Here is an 18,574-nt window from a genome sequence, read left to right as displayed (position 1 = left end):
GGAATACTATTAGACCTGTTTTGGTTATGTATGCTGCATGGAAACAGACCCTACATGTGTGCACTAATTGTTGAAGGTTTGGAAAGTATTTTAAGCCTGTTGTTGTACCATGAGCATGTAACAACTCTGAAGCAAATTGGGAGAGAAAAGCAGACTAGTTCAAGAGAACGTGCCTGTTCCCAGGTCGCATTCAGTAGGCACTTCAAGCTCCTTTGTGGCTGGTATCTTGGGAGATGCTACCTGGCATTTTTAGAAGTGATACGGTACATACACTCTGCAGATACACCACTGCACTTAGAAATAAGTTATTTTACAGGCAGTTTTTGAAATCAAATTATGTAAAGTCATAGTGGCATCTTTTCTGTCTTTCCAGGGTCTGTTTCCTCATGTGATGCCTTCCTGAGCTTGTTTCAGAGCCATGGGCTTAAACCAGAGGCAATTTGTCCATGTGCCACATCTCCAGAAGCAATGACTATTGCCATACGGAGGTAACGGGCGCACAGCATTGCGGTCTATTTGCTAGATTAAGTGATCCAGGCTGAGGTTTGTTCACACATCGGTTGATCGTAGTTGACTTAAGCATGTAATAAGCTCCACTGACCTTTACTCTGTGTGCTCAGGTATTCAGATAGCTCAGTTGTTAAACATTTCTCCTAAGATGGGAGTGCTTTTTTTCCCTCTAAGATGTGTGACAGCTTGACAGTGCCTGCAAGAACTGTGCACTGCTTTTTCCTACTCTCAATTTACACAGCTAGTGTGGTATTCCTGATTCTGAGATTAAATTTGATATCACTTTGGACAGTCATTTCCATACTCTGTTTCTGTCCGTTGCCACCTTCTGTAATAAATAACCCTGTAACCACCTGGTCTGGGAGCTGGTGTTTAACATGGGGGAAGCTGAAGAGCTGGAAGAAGAGTTGCACTTGCCCAAGAATATGGTTTCTTACTGATTTGATGTGGCTCTTCTGGGAGGCAATCTCTACTGCCATCTCACACTTTTAAATTCGTTATGCAAAGAAGAGACACTGAAATATGCATCCTTCTGTTGCTGCGATATCTTCATCTGAGTCTAATAATAGCCTGTATGCCTGATTGAGTGTATTGACTTTGTGTCCTTCAAAGGCCTGGGGTCCCCGGGGCACCTTTGCCTGGAAGAGCCATCCTGTCCATGAACGGGCTGAGCTTTGGCGTGATTCGCGTCAACACCGAAGATAAAAACTCTGCCCTCACCGTCCAGGATGTTGGCCATGTGATGCCAGGAGGTAAAAATGTGCAGGAGTCTCCTCTAAGACCCTTTTGAGAATGTTTTAGAAAAAGGTTTTAGAAAAAGAACCGGTCAGTGTTCTCTCCCCATGCTGCGCTGGCGTCTGTCGCGGTTAAACGTGTCAGCTCTTCCACGAGGCACGCCTTGGGGACCGTTTCAACGATGTGTTCATTTGTCCTAGGAATGATGTGTATAGTGAAACCTGATGGACCCCCCCAGCTCTGTAAAACAGATGAGATTGGCGAAATCTGTGTTAGCTCCAGAGCGGGAGGAATGATGTATTATGGGCTGGCAGGAGTGACAAAGAATACATTTGAGGTACGTGTAGCAGAATGCATCTCTTTCCCTGTTTCCTCAGTAGAATTGATAGCGTTGTATAGTCTCTCGGGTTTGTAACTTAAATGTTAATGATATTTTTTAAAAAGATACCCTGAAAAACTCCTTACAGTTGGGTAAGTTCAGCGTTCCCCTTTCATAAGTCTCCCACAGTGCTAAAACAATGACTGTATCAAGGATTCCCTCTCCTCCTCATCACTTCACTCCCATGTAGTGCAGTTCTTGTTGTAGGGAATGTTTTTCCATCCTCAGGCAAATCCGCTTTACTTCCAGTGTCGTCCCTTCTGTTGCAGGTTATCCCTGTGAACTCGGCTGGCTCTCCGGTGGGTGATGTGCCGTTTGTCCGTTCCGGCTTGCTGGGATTTGTTGGACCTGTATGTAATGCAGTTTTTGAGCTTGCATTGCATTCTTTTGTTCACGCTAGTAGCCTTCAATGTTTAAAAGAAAAACATTTGGGTACCTAACTGTGTGTAAGGATAGCTTGCTGTGGTTAAGACAGTTGAAAATTAATGGATTTGCCCAGGCCAGTAGGAACTCTTACTGTTCCAGCATATTGTCATTACAGTGCCTTACTGTGTTGCTTGTTAACATTTTTGAATTGCTAATTCTTATAAAACCAAGTGTCAGAAGCTTTTTATACGGCGGCTCTGCTATGTGTGCTGGAATGTCTTGTCTTGCTGAGTGGCTAGAAAGTTGTTGCTGGTTTAATCATAAATGATGTAATCTAAAGAGAAAGAAAACGTGTTTTATACAAATTCAGTTGATCTAGCCATAGTTATGAAATATGCAAGTCATCAGAGACACTTGAATATCTGCTTTATGTAAGTTACTCACAGATATCTTTTTATCTTTCAGGGCAGTTTGGTGTTTGTGGTTGGAAAAATGGATGGATTGCTGACAGTTAGCGGACGTAGGCATAACGCTGATGACATCGTAGCGACTGGATTGGCAGTAGAGTCCATAAAAACAGTTTACAGAGGAAGGTTAGCAAAATAAACCTTGTCCCTCCCCATAAGCTTCTGCATGTAATATAGTGAAACAGGATCTTTAGTACAATCTTTGATTTCTCTTTAGTAACTGGCTTGTTTGGGTAGCTCGGTTAAAGGAAGTATGGTTTTTGTTTAGAACAATAATTGACCTGATCCTGCCCAACACAGGTCTGTTTTCCCCACTATCCTGTCTGGCTTTTCATCAACTCTGTGTACTTCAGGGGAAGGAATCAAGTAGCAAGATAAGTCAGCCACATGCAGAATATAATTTTCTGTCTCTGTAGAATTTACTTTTAAGTCTCTGTAGCAGTTAGCTGCTGGCTGATGCTTTGCAGCAAGGAAGAGTTTCATTAACGTCCAAAGATACTTAATTTTATTTAGCAGTTGTGGATATAATTTTCTAGATCCTCAGGCAGGGTTGTAGCTCATGTCTCTAAAACGTAACAGGAGATTTTTAAGCCCCCTATGTTTTGTAGATACTTCTAAAGCTTTTATTGCATTGGTGCTTTGCCACAGGTTGGAACAGAAATGTGATAACAGGTTGAGAGGACAGGGGGCTATGCTATGTAGAAATTTCATCAGAAAGGGGAATTAATCCCTTACAGACTTCACAAAGTCTTTCCTTTTTGTCTCAATTTTAATTGTCTAATGTTTTTTCTCTGTCTTTGCCCCATGGGTTTGGTTTTTTTATGAGTTCTGTCTTTAGTCTGTTTCCTTGGCTTCCTACTCCCAAGGAGTAAAACTGGAATTTGTGCCAATATGGCTCTCCCCTTTTCCTTAGGATTGCTGTGTTCTCAGTATCTGTCTTCTATGACGAGAGGATTGTGGTGGTTGCAGAGCAGAGGCCAGATGCATCTGAAGAGGACAGTTTTCAGTGGATGAGTCGAGTGCTGCAGGTAAGCCCACTGACATGGGTGGACGAGGTGAGTTTGTGCAGGTTTTTAGTGTGTGGGCAGATCAGAGGCCATCAGCATGCCCCAGATGGAAAGAGCACAGGCTCATGATCCCTCTTGGCACAAGGTATTTTTACAGGGTCACAAGCTGGGTACATCTGCTCTGTACAAGCTGTTCCGTTATGTCCTGAAGGTCCTGGGAAAGCGGCTGCAACACAGAATAGCGTAGGCTCTGACAAAGCAGTCAGCATTATGACTGTGTAGAGAAACACAGTTACCACAAAGCAGACCCAGTGCTTAAGCTTAGGAGTTCTGCTTTTAGTCCTGCATCATGGTGGTGCTCAAAGTTAGGCTTAAAAGCTGCCCTTATCTTTGGAGATGCATTTTCAGCAGGGAGACAGTAAGCAGAGAAAGGTTAAAACAGTTGAATGACTGTAATCCTAAGAAAGTAGAATGAGCAACAGATACTTTGAGAGCTGCCTGCATTGCATGTATGTCATTCTCCTGGGAATGAAGATTCAGGGTGTGAAGTATGCAAACGGGAGAAAAATCAGGGAAGTATCTGGTGGTCTGAATAATGGATTAGATACCTGAATGCTGAGGCAGACAAAAAGGAGCAGAGTGTGATGGTTCAGAGGAGACAGATGGATAAAATCCTAAGATCAAAATCATATGATTCATCAAGCAACTGTGTATATTTTGGGACTTTGGTCATGAAAGATTTAAAAATGGATTTCTTGTATATGAAATGGACTGTAAAGGCAGGGATGCTAACAAGCACTTAACTCATAGGGCTCGCTGATGTTACAGAGGTGAAATGGAATGGTAGTGACTGACTTGCTCCTCCAGCACCTTGTCAATGCAGGGGTTTCTCTTGCAGCGTGTCAGCGCTGTCAGTAACAGCAGACTCTCTCCAGTAGGACCAAGAATCCAAGTGACCATCTTTCCTTTCTCCAGGCAATCGACAGCATTCACCAAGTGGGTGTGTATTGCCTCGCTCTTGTGCCAGCCAACACGTTGCCAAAAACTCCGCTGGGAGGGATCCATATCTCTCAAACTAAACAGCACTTTCTGGAGGGCGCTCTGCACCCGTGCAACATCCTCATGTGCCCGCACACGTGTGTGACGAATTTGCCAAAACCCAGGCAGAAACAACCAGGTAACGTGAGCCCCTTTTGTTTGATGTTAGTCAAGCGAAGTTCACAACCTCAGACCTGGTGTCGGAGGCATCCCACGGCTTCCTGCGTGTCCTACTTGCTGGGGACCAGAGCTTGTCCTGTGGCCAGTGGCTGGGGCGTGTTTGGGGCCTCGCTTTGCATGTGTCAGTCAGGAATTCCTACTTTGGAACTCATTGGGATTCTTTCTGCTGATGAATAGGAGACTAGCAATGCCTTCTGAACTCTGTCAGTGGGGTTTCATTACCTCTCTTCTCGCATTTATGCCCCGGAGCAGTGGGATCCTACAGAGAATCTTTGTACCTTTGCTCTCCTGCAGATTGCAGTTCTAGGCCAGCTCTTTCCCATTTGCATTAAAAGTCCACATTTCATGTGGCTGTTCTTTATCAACAGGCGTTGGCCCTGCCTCTGTGATGGTGGGGAACCTGGTTGCTGGGAAGCGTATTGCTCAAGCCTCTGGAAGAGATCTTGGTCAAATAGAAGACAATGATTTAGTTAAAAAGGTAAATTGGTGTTTGTTACAGCTAGAGAGTGGGAAAGAATTTACCCTGCAGCTGAACGCAAAGCAGCAATGTGAAGCACTTCAGTACTGCCTCTGAAGTAGAAGCACTAGTATTTAATTGCTGCCTCTTTGTTTCAGCACCAGTTCCTGACAGAGGTACTACAGTGGAGAGCTCAAGCAACTCCTGACCACCCACTCTTCCTTTTATTAAATGCCAAGGTACAGTCAGTGCTGAGTTGTTGGGTTTTTTAAGGTCCACAGCATGTTATTCAGTGTGAGCTTGAGGCTGTGTTTAAAACCTTTTGCCTGCTGCAGTGTCCTCTACTTAGTCTCTGTATCAGATTTTGCCTGTGGATTTGTAACTTAAAATTTGAACCTTTGAACCTATAGGTCACCTCATCTAAATGACTGTCGTGGTTCAGTGCTTCCTGTTAAAACTGAACGTGTTTGTAGGTCCCACTGGTTCCTGTGTCATTTAATGGTGTATCCCTGTTGAGTATATTCTGGAAAGGTTCTGGTGCAAGAAGACCTGAACTGACTCCCCAGAAGGTAGAATTTTCTAGAGCAGATCTAACTCCATCTTTATCTTTTTGGTATCGTAGTGGATAAATGGCTCACTGAATGCCAGCAGCCTATTGGCATAGATAACGAATAGCTATAGACTGACGTTAGCAAGCAAATTTGGTTTTTGGTGGTGTGTTTTCTTTTTTTTGCGGCAACCATTTTACTGACACATGTGTTGTGCCAGGCCCTGTTTAGATCATTTCTTTCTCCTTTCAAGGGAACCACTGTATGCACAGCCACCTGCCTTCAGTTGCACAAAAAAGCTGAGAGAATTGCATCAGTTCTGTGTGACAAAGGACATCTCAATGCAGGAGACAATGTGGTGCTTCTTTATCCTCCTGGTAAGCAAGTTTTAATAATGACAGCATCCCACTGTGGAAATGCAGCATGGTCTGTCTTTGAAATCTCAGTGAGATCTGGAAGTACAGAAGAGATCATTGCAACAGTGATACCTTAGGGACTGCATAACTCACTGAGGTAGTTTTGACCCCAGAGAGGGCTGGCTTGATGTCTCGCAGTTGCAATATCAGGACTCACATTTTGTTTCTCTAGAGTTTTGGAAAAGCCAGTTTGTACCATCTCACTCCTGGCTGTGTCATCAAAGACTTCTGTGGTTATCACAGGTCCTCTGGTACAATATGTTCATTGCGAGGTTGTTAGAAACTCGTGACCACACTCCATGTGCTGGAGAATTGTGTTACCGGTGACTCCTCGGTTTGTCTGGAGTCGCGTTGCCCGCTGGCAGCTTTTCATCCAGGGAAAGCACGTCGTTTGCTATGGGAAATGGCAGGGTGGCTTCGAGTAGAGGCTGGTGCCATCGCCTTCAGCTGTGCAGAAAACGGGCACGTCCTCTGAGACCGCTGGTGCCTTTTCCCCAGCAGTGGGCTGGGGACGGTGGGAAGCGCCGTCTTGCCTGCTGTGCCCGGTAGCACGCAGCTTCATCGCTTGGCGCGTGTAAGATGCTCACTGCTAGTGAGAGGTGCTCTCTGGTCTCTGTTCTTCTTGTCCCGCCAGACAATCCGTTTTGTCCCGACTGACTTTTGAGTCGTTGGACACTTTGGGACGTTCTTTTCCCGTGAGATGGATATGGTTTTCTGCGGTCGGTCTTGTCTACTTTCCCAGTCCCCTGTTCCAAGCTGTCTTAGCTTCCTCGTTGTGCTGCCCTCGGTGTTTGGATTGCTTGTGTTGCACATGGTGCTGTGGAAGTGGCTAGCGTGTGTACCTTCTAACAGAAATCATAACTGATGCTTGGAGTAAAAAGTACTCAGGGGGGTGGAAAGGATGGTGTCACCAGGGCATCCATCTGCCAGCGTCCTCCACTACAGCCTATCGTGTCCTTGCAGGCATTGAGCTAATCACCGCGTTCTATGGCTGTTTGTACGCTGGCTGCATCCCCGTGACCGTGAGACCACCTCATGCTCAGAGCCTCACTGCTACTCTGCCCACTGTGCGAATGATCGTGGAAGTGAGTAACGGGGCTGGAGCTGAGAGCACGGCTGGAGCACTGTTGCTTCATCCTCTCAGACTCGAGTGGTTAACGCAGCTGCCCAAACTCCCGTGCGTGACGGCAGGGACTGAAGCACATCTTATAACTGGAGGACAGTGTTTCATTCATAAAACACAAGAGAGAACTGCCTCTCCTTACGTGGCAAGACGAATCGCGGTAAAACAGGTGGTTTCTGAGAGATACTAACGTGTGACGTTGCCACCTAAAATGTCACATTGACACTCCTTACTGCTGGGCAAGTGCAAATCCTGCTATTAGTTACTTTCCAAGCCCATTAATCAGAAAAGGACCATGGGGGAGAAAGCTAAATGCAGGCTGTGTAATGATCTCACCTGCTCTAAAGGTCCTGACGTGGTTATTTGCATTTCAGTCTGTGTTTGGAGTTTTAGGGAAGGAAGAGTAGAGAGCAGTGTGTTGCAAAAGCCAAAGAAATCAAAGCAAGTTTGCTGGGGGAAGCTGGCTGCAGGCGGTAAAATACACTCTCTGAACATCAAATCTTGCAATGACAGTGCCGCTGGGACATGCTTTTGTCTTTTTTTTAGTAAGTATTTATCTTTTTAGGTCAGCAAAGCTGCCTGTATTCTCACAACCCAGACCTTAATGAGACTACTGAAATCCAGAGAGGCAGCTGCTGCTGTAGATGTGAAAACCTGGCCAACCATCATTGACACAGGTGTGGTCCATGGGCTGAAAGATCTTTTGAAGTTCTGTGTAGGGGTTACTATTGACTTCCAAAGGGACTGTCCCCCATTTCAGATGCTAACTGGATGACTCTTAATAATTTGTTTGAATATTTAGAAAAACTACCCCAGATTTAAGCTAGATCTGATCTTGTTTAGTGACATCTCTTTGGCATTTGTTGAGCTATGCATGGAAAATAATTTTACTGAAAAGCCATGTTGCAGACAACTGTTAATGTCCTTAAGACAAGAGCGAGTTGGTCTCTTCTCCCTTTTCCTGAGAATAAATAATTTTCTACATGGGAACTTTGGCAAGAGTCTTGCCATATAGTAGTCAGTCTCTTTTGGAAAGAGAATTTATGGTCCATCTCGGGCTTTTTGAAAGTCGTGTTCTCCTCTCAAATACTGGTTCAGTAATCAAAAATTAACCACGTTTGTTCATTTCTTGTACAGATGACTTGCCCAGGAAGCGGCTGGCTCAGATCTATAAGCCACCTACACCTGAAATGTTAGCATATCTAGATTTTAGTGTTTCCACAACAGGCATGCTTACAGGAGTAAAGGTACAGTAAAATGTTTTTAAAAGGTGGGGTTTTCGGTGTCCCGTCTTTGGCTCGTATTCTGAACCACCTCTCCCCTCGGCCTCCGCCGAAGCTGGCTCTTGTAGCTTAAATCAAGACCATGCTTTTTTTTTTTTTTTTTTCCAAGCTGTGGATTTGCTGCAGACAATGCAGCGTGACTTTGTGCTGAAGAAGGAGTTGTGCAGTGTGGGAAGACAGGTCTCTCCAGTGGGCATCAGGAATTCTGCTGCTGCCTCCCACTGGAGAGCTGCCGGTTAGGAGAGCAGTGAGCGATGCGAGAGGCAGAGCTGGGAGCTTTTGCTTTCCCCACCGAGAATAGGAATGCAGCTGACAGAGAGGAGGATAAGAAACTAAGAAATGAAAACCTTAGACTAGAGTCGGAGATACCTCAAGCTTTTAAGCAATAGCTGTTGGTATCACTGTTTCTGGGTTACTGTAGCTCAGAGGGTTCTGCAGTGCTCTGCCCCTGCTGTGGGAGGTAAAGGAAGAAGAAACACAGTTTATGGAGAAGTGTTATCGAGGCAAACTTACCTTTATTCTTACCTGTCTTGATGAAGTCCTATTCTGATGTCCTTGAGTTTCAGCACGGCTTCTCTGTCTCTTGTGTTGCAGATGTCCCACGCAGCAGTGAGTGGCCTTTGCAGGGCAATCAAGCTCCAGTGCGAGCTCTACTCCTCTCGGCAGATTGCAATTTGTCTTGACCCCTACTGCGGACTAGGTTTTGTGCTCTGGTGCCTTTGCAGGTATGACTTCTGAGGGGAGAAAGGAAACTAATAACATCTGGCTGGTTATAAATGAGATATGGCAGTCCGTGTCTTTAGCTGGTGGAACTACAGACAGATTGTGTTGACATTACCAAAATGACTAATTTACAGTAAGGGGAGAATTTGTCTTTGAAGTGACAATAATACGTTCCCTTTTCCTGCAGATTAGCAAGATGTTATCCTGTCTTGGTTATGCATATTTGTACTGCCAGATATTATTGGCTCCAGAATGTTTCTCTTGCCTTTCTTCCTTGATTATATGTTGCAGTAAAGGAGTTTTCATTCTGTAAACTGTGTGGTTGAGCCAGTTCTCTTCCTTCACTCTGACAGTGTGTGTGCGCATTTGTGTGTGTATAAATGGTTATTCTTGTACAGTAAGTTGTATTTTTAAAATGATGTTGCTGCAGAAGGTGGGCATTGGAGCTATTATCGGTTTGCCTCAGATGCAGAGTCCCACAGACTGCTTTTGGTCTAGCAGGAATGTGACATGAAAATGCGGTAAATATTAATTTAAAGGTAACTACATGCTATACAAAAGCGTTTTCTTCCTTCATGTTCTTCACAGTGTGTATTCTGGACACCAGTCAATTTTAATTCCTCCTATGGAGCTGGAATCCAATCTTTTTCTCTGGTTATCTACTGTCAGCCAGTATAAAATAAGGGACACTTTCTGTTCCTATTCAGTCATGGAACTGTGCACAAAGGGACTTGGAAACCAAGTTGAAATGTTAAAGGTAAGACATGTTTCCTGAACGCTGCGTTACCTAAATTAAGGAAACTGTGGTAGTAAAGCAAAATGATACGAGTGTTAAATACAACAATTTTCCTGTTGCACAAGTCTTCAGTCCACAGCTTGCTCAAAAGGCAAAAGCAGCCAAGTGTTTGCAGCCCCAGGAAACGGAAAGGATCGAGCAGCATGTGTGTACTGCGGTGTAGGTAGCACGTTGCTGGTGAGTGTCGGAGGCTGCTGGGCAAACCCTGACGAGAGGGTGCCGGCAGCAGAGTGCTGTGCAGGGGAATTGCTTATGTAACAGTCTGCAGCGAAGGCTCAGACCAGCACATGATGTAAAGCACACATGTTAGGCAATTTTTATAAATAGAGGTGTTTTCTCCTTGGAGATGAGAGGAAGGGGAAAAAAAAAATAGCTACATGAAAGGCTTGAGGTGGCTTTTTGCATGGGGTTTACTGAAATAGTGCACTCCATCTATGAGATTAAGGGTCAGTTTTGTTCTGAAGGTGTCTGCTTTGGGGGTTGTCACCAGTTAAACAGCATAATGCACAGATTTGAACAACTGGCTAGTGCTGTTCAGTGCATTCGTGATCCTGTCTAGAAATAATAACGGATTCTGGTCCCAGTTTTGTTGAAGACTCGGTGTGATCCCAGTAAATTACTTTACTCTCACTTGCTTTGGCTTCCATCTATATAAATAGTGAATAGCAGATGTAATCTTGGCTGAGAAGCACTGCAGAAGCACGTGATGCTATGTTCTGTAGCAGAGGAAGAAGCACTGTTAATGCATATTTTGTTCTAGCAGTATTTCTAGGCTCTGGCCAGACACATTTTAATTACAAATAGAAGCTGAAAAGAGGAAATAACTTGAACACAAGAACAGGGTTTGTGCTGCATTTCCTAAGTAAGTTCCAGGAATACAAAGCAAATGTTGCTTCCTGTGAGGGGACAGATCTTGGTGCAGCGTGGCAGAGGTAATTAGCACATAGAGTCCTTCACACTCATTGGTATTTTTTTCAGGCACGGGGAATTAATCTGTCCTGTGTCCGGACTTGTGTGGTAGTTGCGGAGGAACGGCCGCGAGTTTCTCTCACTCATTCCTTCTCCAAACTCTTCAAAGACATTGGCCTGTCGTCTCGTGCTGTAAGCACCACCTTCGGCTCACGAGTCAACGTTGCTATCTGCTTGCAGGTAACGCCGGCGCTTTCTAGTGCATGCGTTGTCACTGGCATCTGATTTCCAGATTCCCTTGTGTTCTGAATCAGCAAACTGCCCAATCTGCACACGCTTCTGCCTGCTTGGCATAGCCCAGCATCTGCCTGGTAGAGAACAGCTGGCACAAGATTTAAGCGGCTTCTCTTGTTTTCAGCTGCCAGATTATATCACAGATGCTCGAAACAACCAAAACCTGACATTAGAGAACTGTTTATTTCCATGTAAACAACGACCCTAGTTGCCCCCAGGCTGATAATGGAGAGTGCTTGGGCTGTCTCCGTAGCAGCCCCCCCCTCCCCAAAGATGCGTCCCACTGGTGCTACACTCAGCTTAGAGAGAAAATGGCCTGTTTATTGGAGTGTTTCTCTTAGTGCGACTGCAAAGGTGGGGAAATGTGACTATGAATTTTGCTGCCTGTAAGAAACCCCCGGAAATGTTTATGAGCTCAGGCAGAAGCTACCCTGACTTCTGTAGATACATGAATTTTTTTAACAAATGTTAACTCTTCAGGGAACATCTGGGCCTGATCCCACCACGGTGTATGTAGATCTGAAATCCTTGAGACATGACAGGTACAGTAAGTTTACTTACACTTATTTAATAACTCTATATAAAATGTCATAATGGTACTGAGCTGTCGCCTCTCTCGGTAGATTTCAGCTCTTTTTTTTTTCCCTGACTGTTTTCTTTACCTTCAGAGTACGCCTCGTGGAAAGGGGAGCTCCACAAAGCCTGCTGCTTTCCGAATCGGGGAAGGTAAATTCACGTTATTCCCGGGAGGCGCGGCACGCCGCGTCTGATCACCACACACTTCTTTTTACGCCCCTTGTTGACGCAGATGTGTCGCTAGGAAAGGTGGCCTTGTGGCGTGGCATGAGAAGAGGTGACAGCTGGTTACACTGTTCCTCTGGGAAGTTAGTTAGATTTATAATAAAATGTCTGTGGGTTCAGGAGCATGCTTTGCTGGAACAATTGGGAGAACTGGTTTTGTTTACAGTAAATGAACCATATCAAACGTGTCTGCTGTCGTGTCCTTGAAATCAGCACACGTTTGAGATTTACTGTAGTTCTTCCTTCTGTAGATGGATTAACAGAAAGATGTTTCCCAGTAGTTTTTAACATTGAATTCTTCAAAATCAAGGTCTAGCAACATTTACAGGCCTAGAATGCCTTACCTATGTGACTCTTGAGTCATGAAATACGTTCGTACAGTTAGCATTCATTCAGTGTACATGTCCTGGCATGTTTTATACCCTTTTGTAATTTTTGTGGGTGAAATCTTGCCTTCCCAGAGGTAAATGAACAGCCTTTGTATTTTAGCTGTGCATGAAGATAATTCATATACGGATTACATATTCCTTCTTGTGATCTTTAGATTTTACCTGGAGTCAAAGTAGTCATTGTTAATCCCGAGACAAAAGGGCCTCTTGGAGATTCTCATCTTGGGGAGGTAAGCACAGATTTTGCTATTTGGGTAGCTTCTCCTGTTGTCTGCTTCTTGAGCTATATTCTCTCTGTTTGATTATGTAAGTTGCTGGGTGACAGTTTCTGAGTGGTAATACTTACAGGTCTTTTTAAGCTGAATTATTACTGTAGCGTTCAGAATTTGGCTGTGTTAATTTACTGTCAAGTTTAAAGAAAAAGAAAGCCTACTAGAAAGGAAGGCTTATTCCACTCTAAATCTTGTATAACTGGCTTCCAAATAACCTAATCTGCATTTTACTTTCCTTATCTTGATAATACACCAGTATATTTGATCTGTGTTGATAGATCATTATCAATTCTGGACTTCACATGTGATAAAAATTCACAGTTTATTTACTCAGTTAATCCTCAGTTTACGCTTATTAGGGGAGTAGATCTGCAAGATGCATTTTTAAGATTCTACAAGATATTTGGAGGTTTGAGCTAAATGCAAAACATATTTGGAACTGGAAAATCTTAGATGTAGAGAGAACCTTCTTGTTCCAGTTTATTACCTTGCTTCATGTTAATCCTGAACAGATGCTCTGGTTTTGCAGTGTGTGGATCTGACTGGTTTTCCACTTCCTGTACAGATCTGGGTTAATAGCCCCCACACGGCCAGTGGCTACTATACTATCTATGACAACGAAACCCTCCAGGCTGATCATTTCAACACTCGTCTGAGCTTTGGCGATGCTGCTCAGACACTTTGGGCTCGGACTGGATACCTTGGGTTTGTGCGTCGGACAGAGCTCACAGCCGCCAGCGGAGGTATGGCTGAAATTAGTCTTTATCTTTGAAACAAAGATCAGGAGTTTTCTTTCGTACTATGCAGTGAATATAAATCCCGATCCACGTGTCTGGATACAAAAGACACTTTGTTTTATGTAAATTCCATTTATTGTCTGCCGTTTTTTGTTTTCATAGCATGCAAACACTCCATTTCCCCTCTCTCCTCCCCAGAGCGCCATGATGCACTGTATGTGGTTGGAGCACTGGATGAAACTTTGGAACTGAGGGGACTGCGTTACCATCCAATTGATATTGAGACGTCTGTATCTCGAACGCACCGAAGCATTGCTGAATGGTAAGACAGCTGTGAAAAACCTAGCTGAAAAATAGCAATATTTATGCAAAGATGCAGGGATTAATAGAAGGGGGGGGGGGGGGGGGGGGGGGGGGGAAAAAGAGGGGCAAATTCAGATACTTCTTTGTGTTACCACCAGCAAGTCATGCACCTCATTTCCCATCTGTAGATCAGAATAATACAGAGCTGACTCAGTATTTTCTCACAGCCCTTAATTCAGAATAGAAATGATTTCCTGCTTTGTGGTGTAAAGAACCATTTATATTTGAGTCAGTGAAAGCAGTGTTTAGTTCATGTGTCACACTAGGCAGTACTGAGATATCTTTGAACTGATTTTTGACATGTCAGGACTAGGTGGTCTTAGAGTCAGGTCGCTTGGAAATGCAGCACCAAGCAGGTGGTAAACTCCATCTAAGGATAAAGCGTTGTAAACTTTGGATCTTTGCGTTTGTGAAAATAACTGGGTCTTCTGTTTGTTTTTTCTTTTTAACTTTTAGCGCTGTATTCACGTGGACCAACTTGCTTGTGGTTGTTGTGGAGCTGTGTGGCTGTGAACAGGAAGCCCTGGATTTAGTTCCTCTAGTTACAAATGTGGTCCTGGAAGAACATTATCTAATTGTGGGCGTGGTGGTGGTAGTGGATCCTGGAGTTATTCCTATCAATTCCAGAGGAGAGAAACAACGAATGCATCTCCGCGACAGTTTTCTAGCTGATCAGTTAGACCCCATATATGTAGCCTACAACATGTAACGTGTATGGGGGAAGTGATGTTCAGAACCTTTGCGGGACCGCTAAATGACAAAGGGTGGCTATAGAAATGAAGCTGGTGAAAATTACTAATACTTGATATAAAGTTTGAGATTGCTGCCATATTCCCTTCATCTCATCCTGTGGTATTAAGATCACATTAACTACCAACGGACAAAAGGAAATGTGGTAGACAATGGAAAACATTTGTAACAGTTTACTGAAATATTAGCTTTATAGAAAATGCAAAGTTGACAAGTTGTGTGAGCTACAAAATTCCTAAGGCCTTTACAGTAGTGTTACTTTTTTCATCTGTTGTACATATTTGTATTTTTATCTAATACTGTTTTAGGATTCTATAAGGGGAGGGTTTATTTAGTTAAGATAATAAACTATTAAGAAAAGGGTCATCAGAGTTCTGCAGTTCCCTACTATATAATATACTTTGCATCTGTACTGTAGCTATTCATTCCATGGGATCACACAACTTATTTAAAATTGTGCCATGACCAAATCAATAACTTACGGAATCTAAGAGTTACTTATTCATATAGATATTTCTTGAATTTAAAAAGAATTTTGCCTATATTTTAAATATGTAAATATTATTATACATAATTCACTTAGATAGAAAATTAACTTGGATAATGATGACAGCCGAAGGTAGAAATTTTTAAGGACGAGTAACTTTTGTGGTCCTTAGCATAATTACATTTGACTAGACAACTAATGTGAGATACACGCATCTTTCACAAGTTTTCTTATTTCAGTGTGTAGTCTTTTATTGCTGGCCAGAAGTGTGTCATAGCATGTAGAAATCTATGATTTTAAGGCACATCTTTCTAAAAGAGGCTGAATTTAAACTGTAACGTGGAATTTGGCAGAAATCGCAGTGCAAGTCCAAAATGCTCAACTGAAATGATGCACCTGAATGACAGCCTCTGCCTCCACCCTCTGTGAACCTTGTGTTTAAAGGGAAAAAAAAAAAAATGTTTAGATTGACACACAGTTAAATCTACTGTTTGTGCAATTCAGTCACTATTCCATTCAGTTCGCTCTTGGTAGAGCAAGAAATATTGTAAATAGACTTTAATGTAAACTGGGAGGCAAGAACCCAGTTTTCCTCAAAGCATTCACTGGAAAGAATTAGATAATTCTGGGTTTTAAATTGGAGGCACAAAAGTGAGACAGAGCAAATCTGGTAAACACGTTGTTAAACAACTTTGTGAAAATTAATAACCCAGCCTTCAAAATACTGTGTCAGTTTTCACATTAGTAAATGTGAAGAAACAGAAGCCTTAGAGTAGCGGGTAGACGCTGCTCTTGGGAAGCAACTGCACACCAGGCTGAGGGAAAGACGGTGTTTAAGCTTTGACTCAAAATTACCTTTCTTCTGTCTAAGGCTTAATAATGTTTTAAGAACAGTTAAATTCCTGCGGGTGTTAAGAAAATACAATTTTGGAAGCAATGAGAGCTGATACCAGATACTGCAGCAGGTTTGGGGGTTTTTTGAGTCAAATGTGGTATACAGTGTAAAGAAACATGTTGTTAAAATGTTCCAGATTACCTCATCCAGTTTTTAGGCAGTTTTAATCAGGTTTGTAGTATGAACTCTGAAGGTTCTGTGGCAGTTACTGGAGCAGAACTCGGTCGTATCTGTAAGGAAACCCCAGTTTTGTCTGTGAAAAGCTCCTGATGCCTTCTGTTCTTCACTGAAGACAGAAGCATTAAAATATAGATAAGAAGTTCCAGAAGGTATTTTTGAGAAGTATTTGGAGAGGGAATCGATTTAAAAATTGGAAGTTATTATAACAAGTCTGGACATAAGAGTTCTTTGCAAAAGCTTCAGTTTAGAGGTGCACATTTTTGAACAATTTATTTTTCTGTATCTCCACACGGTAGTAGGAGAACACCGTGGATGCAGTTTTGATGCTGCTGCCTGGGTGTGAAGGGTTGTTCCGTTAGCAGCAGGGATACTGTCTGGTTTCTTAAGACATGTGTCCTAAAATACCTGCGCATGAAGTCTTCAGTATATTTAGTTGTAATAAATTGGCCACAGAGTGAGGGAAGGTGTAACTGTGACTAATACGGTTGGTACTGCAACTTATTTAGGGTGTAAAATGCACAAAGTTGCTCTCCCTTTTCAGCCAGCAAATGCTTGTTGTTAAATGTTATGCATCACTTTTTTATGTTTTCTTGCACAGCAAAGTGACTTGCAGTACAGCTTCACTTCATTGTTGCCCATTTCAGAAAAAAATCTGATGGTCTCAACCTTTTTCTTACTCAAATTAAAGCTTTAGATAAATAGTTTCGGCGAATACTTTTTGTCCATTGAAGTGGATTTTAAGTGCAACTCTAGGATTGTCTTTTATTTTTTACTTGCGATTTTTCAAAAATAAAAAATGCATGTATTAATTTGATCAAAGATTTCCAGTATGTGGCAGACTGACTTTCTGAAATGGCATTTTTTGAATGGCATACGGATTTTTTTTTTTAACTTGGTTTTTATTTGGCTAGGTATTGATAGTTTCTTACGGTTTGGGGTTTTATCTTGCAAGTTTATTGTGTACTCTTAATCTTTATCCTGGCATTTTACATTTCTCTGTGTTGGAGAACTGTAAGTTTACACTCCTGCCCATAGAATGAGATAACATTCCATTCTTGATCGCCAGTAAGTGACATATAGCAGCTGGCTGGTTTTGACTTTATCAGATGCTTTTGTCCATGTTTGGCACAGTGAAAAGCAACGTACTGGAGAGGGGGAAGTGTGGAGCTGTGAATCTGGAAACCCCGATTTCTGACTCCAGCTCTGCTAATGACTTGCCACCAGGCCTTCCACGGGTCATCTCACTCCTTCAGTTTCTTCCTCTGTAGATGAGGAGATTATCTAATCCTTACAACATCCCTGTGAGGTAACTAACTGTACAGCACTAAGTGCTAAGTATTATTCATTGCTAGCCTCTTTGAGGTTGGGGTCAGTTTGTTCTTCCAAACTGACAGGTGATTATTTGGTTGTCACGGGAAGGCTGTCAAACGAGGTGACCGTTCTGCCTTTCGGCGGTTGCTTGGCACCTTCCCATACAAGGACAAACTGAGATACTTAACTTCAGAAAATTGGCAGGGCCGCTGATGTTGCATGGTCAGGTTGAGAGTTGGGTGCTTTTCCGTAACCGCTGACTCGAGCGGTGAGTCCCGACAGGCAGACTCTCCGTGCCGGTTTGACTCTGCAGCACAGCCAGCTGCAAAAGGGAAATTATGTCCTACCATTGTCCATCAGATTCCAAGCTATAACAGCTGCAGTGAAACATCAAAACTAGGAGTTCTTAACACTTTGAACGAAAATATTTTGTATGTCTTACTGTTAATGAATATTCCCTAAGCAAAATATGTGGGTACAGGTAATTTCAATTCCTGTTTTGTTAAAATTTGCACTGCATTTCCAATCTAAATAAATGTAATTAAGATGTGTCATACTAACTGTCCTAAGAAGAAGGTTGTAAAAACGAGATAAATTTTAGCCCTAGATGCAATTTTTCTTTAATTTCTGTTAACCTATTTACCATTGTCAAATTCAGACTACAACATTATGTAATTATGTATAAAGTTTTTATTTATTTAAAATTAGATTAGATATACATTTTTAAATTTTAACATCTGGCTGGACAGTGTTTCATTAACGCATTGATTGTGTTTCCTTTGTCTTGTGTTAATAAATATTGATGCCTGATTGCTTGCTTAGTTCTTCATCTGCTGTTTCTCTGAAGGTTTGTTTGTTTTTTTTAAGGAAGCAAACATGGGTTAGCATTTGTCCTGGTGAAAGGGAGAACTTGTAAGTATTTTTGCAAATATCTTAAGTCACTTCTGTCTAGAAATGTGAGACATGGAGCTGTGAAGAGCTGAGCTCCCTGCACTGCTGGGCTGGACAGAGTGGGCTTGTACCTGCAGCCATTTAGCTGCTGAAATCAGAGTTAAACTGAGCTCGCTTGTTGAGGATGAACTAAATGCAGTTTTAAGCATGACCTAGCTATATTTAAGATTTTACTGCAGTGTTAAATATTCTTTATTCATTTTCTGG

General features: G+C 42.7%; 1 protein-coding gene across 3 annotated transcripts in view; it reads left to right on the top strand.

The window, feature by feature from the left end:
• Positions 1–18,226, top strand: part of DIP2B (disco interacting protein 2 homolog B) — a 69,824-nt gene extending 51,598 nt beyond the window's left edge. For all 3 annotated transcript variants that reach the window (XM_042796752.1, XM_042796751.1, XM_042796750.1), the window contains 22 exons: positions 374–488; positions 1,123–1,262; positions 1,446–1,582; positions 1,894–1,974; positions 2,456–2,583; positions 3,371–3,485; positions 4,440–4,641; positions 5,051–5,160; positions 5,298–5,378; positions 5,941–6,064; positions 7,067–7,188; positions 7,792–7,903; positions 8,364–8,473; positions 9,104–9,234; positions 9,821–9,989; positions 11,007–11,177; positions 11,712–11,773; positions 11,900–11,957; positions 12,577–12,651; positions 13,259–13,436; positions 13,629–13,752; positions 14,250–18,226. In XM_042796752.1, the coding sequence (XP_042652686.1) occupies positions 374–488; positions 1,123–1,262; positions 1,446–1,582; positions 1,894–1,974; positions 2,456–2,583; positions 3,371–3,485; positions 4,440–4,641; positions 5,051–5,160; positions 5,298–5,378; positions 5,941–6,064; positions 7,067–7,188; positions 7,792–7,903; positions 8,364–8,473; positions 9,104–9,234; positions 9,821–9,989; positions 11,007–11,177; positions 11,712–11,773; positions 11,900–11,957; positions 12,577–12,651; positions 13,259–13,436; positions 13,629–13,752; positions 14,250–14,502 (2,798 nt within the window). In that variant the 3' untranslated portion in view covers positions 14,503–18,226. The remainder of the gene's footprint in view (positions 1–373; positions 489–1,122; positions 1,263–1,445; positions 1,583–1,893; positions 1,975–2,455; positions 2,584–3,370; positions 3,486–4,439; positions 4,642–5,050; positions 5,161–5,297; positions 5,379–5,940; positions 6,065–7,066; positions 7,189–7,791; positions 7,904–8,363; positions 8,474–9,103; positions 9,235–9,820; positions 9,990–11,006; positions 11,178–11,711; positions 11,774–11,899; positions 11,958–12,576; positions 12,652–13,258; positions 13,437–13,628; positions 13,753–14,249) is intronic.
• Positions 18,227–18,574: the final 348 nt, after the last annotated feature.

The sequence above is a fragment of the Tyto alba genome, unplaced genomic scaffold, assembly GCF_018691265.1.
Source record: "Tyto alba isolate M040663 unplaced genomic scaffold, T.alba_DEE_v4.0 Super-Scaffold_23, whole genome shotgun sequence".
Classification (NCBI taxonomy): domain Eukaryota; kingdom Metazoa; phylum Chordata; class Aves; order Strigiformes; family Tytonidae; genus Tyto; species Tyto alba.
Note: the sequence above shows the minus strand (reverse complement) of the source record. Positions and strands in the feature narration are given on the sequence as shown.